At 40.3% G+C, this 5990-nt stretch overlaps 1 protein-coding gene and 1 pseudogene across 1 annotated transcript; both read right to left on the reverse strand.

Moving 5' to 3' along the window:
- Window positions 1-6: 6 nt before the first annotated feature.
- On the reverse strand, window positions 7-1508 carry LOC111646604 (protocadherin alpha-8 pseudogene; annotated as a pseudogene).
- Window positions 1509-1556: 48 nt separating this feature from the next.
- On the reverse strand, window positions 1557-5155 carry LOC111646605 (protocadherin alpha-13-like). The gene is made up of 2 exons (XM_023396134.1): window positions 2665-5155; window positions 1557-1571 (listed from the first exon to the last, which is right to left on the reverse strand). Exons 1-2 carry the CDS (start codon window positions 5014-5016, stop codon window positions 1557-1559), a joined length of 2367 nt encoding a protein of 788 aa, XP_023251902.1. The 5' UTR covers window positions 5017-5155.
- Between the last annotated feature and the right edge of the window lie 835 nt (window positions 5156-5990).

The raw sequence follows: 5990 nt of genomic DNA on the forward strand, positions 1-5990 counted from the left end.
CAAAAATGCTGGGTTGTTATCATTCACGTCTGATACATCAATACTCAGAGTTTTGAATGTAGATAGGGGAGGCTGGCCACAGTCTGTAGCTGTTATTTCGATGTCATAATGCGAAATTGATTCTCTATCCAAACGATTTTTCAGAACTAACGAGTACATATTCTCTTGAAATGACGGTTTTAATTCGAAAGGCACATTATCTGAAAGACTACATATGACTTTGCCGTTTAAACCGGCGTCTTTGTCTGTAATACTAATAAGAGAAACCACAGTCCCAGGTTTTGAGTCTTCAGATACCATCTTTGACAGGGACGTCACCTCTATTTCAGGTTTGTTGTCATTTTCGTCTAGCACTTTGATGATTACAGTACAATCAGTACTCATCGGAGGTTGTCCTTTGTCAGTGGCATGGATATCTAACTTGTAAACGTCAACCTTTTCAAAGTCAATTTTGCCTTTTACTCGAATTTCGCCAGTATCTTTATCTAAGACAAACATGTCATATATTTGAGGGTCAATTTCCCCACCGAAAAAATACCCAATATCTCCATTTACACCCTCATCCAGATCAGTTGCCTTCACCGTAATTACACTTGTTTCTGCGTCCACATTTTCAGGTATAGTTACTGAATACACTTCTTGACTAAAAATAGGGTGGTTATCGTTTGAATCGAGGACTATGACTGTGACATTAAGAGTCCCTGATCTCGGTGGATTTCCACCGTCAACTGCTGTCAATATAAGTCTGTGCTCATGGTGCTTTTCCCGATCTAGAGACTTTTGCATGACTAAGAATGGTACCTTATCGTCTCCTCTCTCCCGAATTTGTATACTAAAATATTCGTTTTGACTTAATTTATACAGGCGTACTGTATTGATGCTAACATCTGGATCACGGGCAGTTGGTAACTGGAAGCGTTTACCTGGCAGTATGGACTCAGGTATTTCTAATATTTTTTCTTCCTCCTGAAAACTGGGTGAGTTATCGTTTACATCAATGAGTTCCACCGCCACATAATGTATTTCCATGGGGTTCTCAGCTACGAATTTCAGATTTATTAAACAAGGCGAAGTGCTTTCACAGAGCTCCTCTCGGTCGATATTTTTGTGCACATATAACGCGCCATTGTTCCGATTGACATCAAACTGTGCATCTTCAGTTCCAGAGACAATACGAAACCGTCTGTCCTCCAACGAGCTGATGTCCAATCCTAGATCCTTGGCGACATTTCCAACAACAGATCCCACTTTTACTTCCTCTGGGACTGAATATTTTATCTGAGCTGATCCCCGCTCCATACAGCTCAGCATCACAGAAAAACGGAAGGCTACCCACCAGTAGTGTATTCCTCGTCTTTGTCCTCCGGCTTCCATCGTTTCAGCTTGGATTAAGATTGTTTTTATTATATCCACTCACAGTTCTTACGAAACAGGAAATTGCCTAATAAGTAAAATATACTGTGGAAATATGTCTCATATTTTCGGTTTAACTATGTACAAATGGTATAACAGAAACACTCGTTTGTCTTGAGGGTACACGTTCTTCCATCTAGTCACTAGAACAAAACCTCCTAGGAAGGGGCAGGGCCAACAGTATAACACAACAGTTTATGCTGATATGACACTGACACCTTGTGGACAGAACACATTATGAGCTATTTTGAACCAAACTGAGATATAAAAGAAGATACAAATGTGTTTGCAAATTGTAGTTTCTATACAACAATTGATGTCTAATTTGCTGAACATGAATGCAGTTTATACAGTTTTAGTTTTGAATGACGTACATTTGTACTAATCCAGGAAGCTATTTACCCTGAATTTCTGTATAGTATGACAACCTATGATAGTGTAATAGTATGATAATTTAGTCTGTGTTACATTATTGTTTCTTGATGGTGCAGTATCAACAACAGTGTAATGTAATGGGTACTATTTATGCAAATCTGAAGAATACGCTAATGGACCATCATAATGCAAATATATGAGAACCACCGGATTCCTGGAAAGGTGGATAAGATGCATCCACATTACTAAAACACAGTATTGTAGTAAGTAACAAACTATGTGATTTTTGGCAAATAGGCTAAAATAAAAAACACAAGCTTGGCCCTTGGGATCCACAAAGGTAATCCACGACCCTTGATAACGAAACTTACATTCTGCCTTGGAAATCGCTTTAATGTGACTGAACGTGACTCAGTGTGAGTGCATTTGACGGCAACATAATATGTGGCTTTGTATTAGTAGATTTCCTCGTGGACTAGCCTAACGATATTGCAAACAAAAAGACGTATCCAAGCTTCAACTCAAATCCCAACTCAAAATCACCAAAGTGTGACCAATACCACCAAAACTACACTTCATCACCTTGGACAGCGCTCGGGCATAAACCATCGATTGCGCCACCAAGTATGGTGTCATGTTAGTACCCTGAACACATTTTCTTTTTCTGAGAGAGGCATAACTGACATTGATAAGACTGAAATTAAATCGGGATGTAGCATATCAGAACTTTTGTCTGTACGTAGTGAACATTAATTGTTTTACATGTTTCTAAAGGTCATCTTGTCTGTTTGGGAGGCATGATCTCAATGTCAACAGCAGTAAAGATTCTGAGAGTGCATGAACAATAACTTCAATTTAAATCGAAAAACGTCTTACCTCTTCAGATGTTCTCCTCCTGTCAGGGAGCACTAGTGTATTTGCATGGCTGCCCGGGACTATAGTAGATCCTATACTCATTCTGGGTCCAACTAACATGTACCGTTTGTCTCCAGACCTGTACTGGATGCTGTGACACAGTGTCCCATCATAATTAGTCTCTTGTAGATATTTAGAAGTATAGTCCGTGGATTTTGAGCACTGCATTGCAATCAGCACGATGATACTGATTAGAAAAAGTGCTGAAACTGAGCCCAAAGTTATCATCAGGTAAAAAGTCACATTATTATCCTCATCTGCTTTTGCTGAACTTTTAACATCAGAAGCTGCAAAAGCCTCTTTGGGCTCCACAAGTTTGACAATCACAGTAGCTGTTGCTGAGAGTGAAACGTTCCCATTGTCTTTGACAAGTATGATCAGTTTATGCTCAGCCTCGTCTGTCTCTGTGAATGAGCGAAGTGTTCTGATCTGTCCTGTATAGCGGTCCAAACCAAAGAGACTGTGGTCAGTAACTTCCTGCAGTGAAAACAGTAACCAGCCGTTATATCCTATATCAGCGTCATAGGCTCTGACTTTAGTCACCAAGTGTCCTGCGTTCACGTTGCGGGGAATCTCCTCCACACCTTCAGCAGAACCGTTAGAGCTGAGTGGATACAGGATGACTGGAGCGTTGTCGTTCTGATCCAGAATGAACATGTTCACTGTGACGTTACTGCTTAGTGACGGTGTTCCAGAATCTGACGCAACAACGTGGAACTGGAGAGTTTTCAAAGTTTCAAAGTCAAAACTTTTTAGAGCGGATATTTCTCCGTTTAATGAATTTACATTGAGGAAAGATGTCATATCACCCTGCAGCCTGTCACCTCTTATAATACGGTATGTTATTGCTGCATTTTCATTCAGATCATTATCAACAGCAGTTACAGAATAAATTGATGCCCCCGGAGCATTGTTTTCTACCAAATAAAGTTCAACTGGATTCTGACTAAAAACTGGTCTGTTATCATTTACATCTGACACCTGAACACGCAAAGTTTTTGCAGAAGAAAGTGGAGGGACCCCACAGTCAGTAGCTGTTATCGTGATGTCATAATGGGACACAGTTTCTCGGTCTAAACGTCCTTTTGCTACAAGAGAATACATGTTCTCCTCAATGGATGGCATCAAATCAAAAGGAACATTATTCGAGATTTTACAAATAACTTTTCCATTAACACCCGAATCTATGTCCGTGACACTGATGAGAGAGATAACAGTGCCAGGCTTTGAATCCTCGGGGATGACGTTCAACAGTGATGTTACTTCAATATCTGGCTCGTTATCATTCACATCTTTAATTTTTATCACAACTCTGCTTTCGGCTGTCCAGGGTAGGTGACCCTTATCTGAAGCCTGTAAATCTAGTCTGTAAATCTCCGTGTCCTCAAAGTCCACTTTTCCTTTCACTCGAATCTCGCCAGTGACACTGTCTAGTTCAAAGGTATCATGCACTTTTTTCTTTTGTGTTTTGCCAAAGGAATATTCAATTTCGCTGTTCAAACCTTCGTCTAAATCTGTAGCGTTTAATTGTATTACAAGAGTTCCTATCAGGGCATTTTCATCTAATGACACACTATATGTATCTTTGCTGAAAACAGGGCGATTATCGTTTGCATCTAGCACAGTGATAGTTAAATTAAGGCTCCCGGATTTGGACGGACTGCCCCCATCAAGCGCCGTTAATACTAACCGATGTTCTGCCTTTTTCTCCCTGTCCAGGGGCTTTTTCAGCACTAAAAACGGTATCTTGTCCTCCTCACTGTCTCTCACTTCTGTATCAAAAAAATCATTTGGGTTCAATTTATATAATCGAACTGACTGTGTACCAACATCAGGGTCTCTGGCGGCATGAATTTGGAAACGAGTGCCTGGAGGAGTATGCTCTGCTATTTCCAGTCGCTGCTCGTTTTCTGGGAAAGTCGGTGAATGGTCATTAACATCTGTTATTTCAACACCAACGTAATGTATTTCAAGTGGGCTTTCAACAACAATCTTCAGGTTTATCAGACAAACCTTGGTTCCATCACAGAGCTCCTCACGGTCCATAATTTTTCCAACATACAAGACTCCATTGTTCTGATTTAACTGAAACAGAGCATGATTTGGAACCGAAACAATACGAAACCGCCTGTCTGTCAAGGTGCTAGTGTCAAGACCTAAATCCTTGGCAACATTTCCAACAGGCGATCCCACTTGCACTTCTTCTGGGACAGAGTATTTTAGCTGAGCCACAATCCGCTCCACAAAGCACAGCAACAAAATCCCGCTAACCCACCAGCAGTTCACTCGGCGTCTTTGTCCTCGTCCTCCCATTGTAAAGCAAATAAGGCGGTTTTCTTTGAGGTATATACAGTGATCCAGTTGCTCATCGAACCAGTCGAGTTAGATTAATTTCACCATTCTCTAATAAGCGTTCACACATAGATATTAACCGCTTTTCATATTACTTGATACATAGTCTACGATGTGAGCATACCACCCCTATCAGAGATGATGCAGTGATGGGCAGGGCCTGTGGAGATTGAGAAACACAACCATTATCTAGGCCACACTGACACCATATGGCCACGGGGCTACAATACCATCAGAAATCTTAAGTGGTTTACTTCCCAACCTCCTTCGCTTGGGACATCTATTACAATATATGCTGTCCATATTCCAACAAAAAAGGACAATCGATGACCTGTTTAAAATCTCACCCAAAGTTACTTCACTCTTTGAAGTTTAGGTCTGCCTCTTCCAGCAAGTCTCCGACATCTTTTGTATGTTTCACAGCACCCTCCAATCAGGGTGAGTAATCAGTGAGCCAAAGAATAACACTTGAATTATTATGCATTGTTTACATGTGTTGTTAATGGCATGTAACCTCGTCAACTTCAAATTATCTCGGAGTAACTTAAGTGATGTCTGGTCCACAACTATATTTTGTTAAATACACTATGGATTCGCTTTGATCAAAACTAAACATGTCTGGATATAGGGATTCTAAGTGAATGTGGAACACAAACTTTATTCAGCACAGGTCAAATGATTATTCACTTGGATCTGTCTGCTACTTACTATACTGCTAAGAAAAAGAAATTTAAATAAATAGTGGGGAAAAAACGAGGGCAAAATTTCAGCACCATGGATAGTGACACTTCACACCAACAGAGTCAAAAGAGAAAAGAAAAACATAAAAGGAAAAGAATATATGAACTTTCAATAATAGTGTGTCGAAGCACACCATGTCATAAGGGTAATTAAAAAACATTTACCTCTGCAGAAGTTTTCCTCCTGTCAGGGAG

The sequence above is a fragment of the Seriola lalandi genome, unplaced genomic scaffold (assembly GCF_002814215.2).
Source record: "Seriola lalandi dorsalis isolate HSWRI2012SDOR001 ecotype SW California unplaced genomic scaffold, Sedor1 jcf7180002054973, whole genome shotgun sequence".
Taxonomy (NCBI): Eukaryota; Metazoa; Chordata; class Actinopteri; order Carangiformes; family Carangidae; genus Seriola; species Seriola lalandi.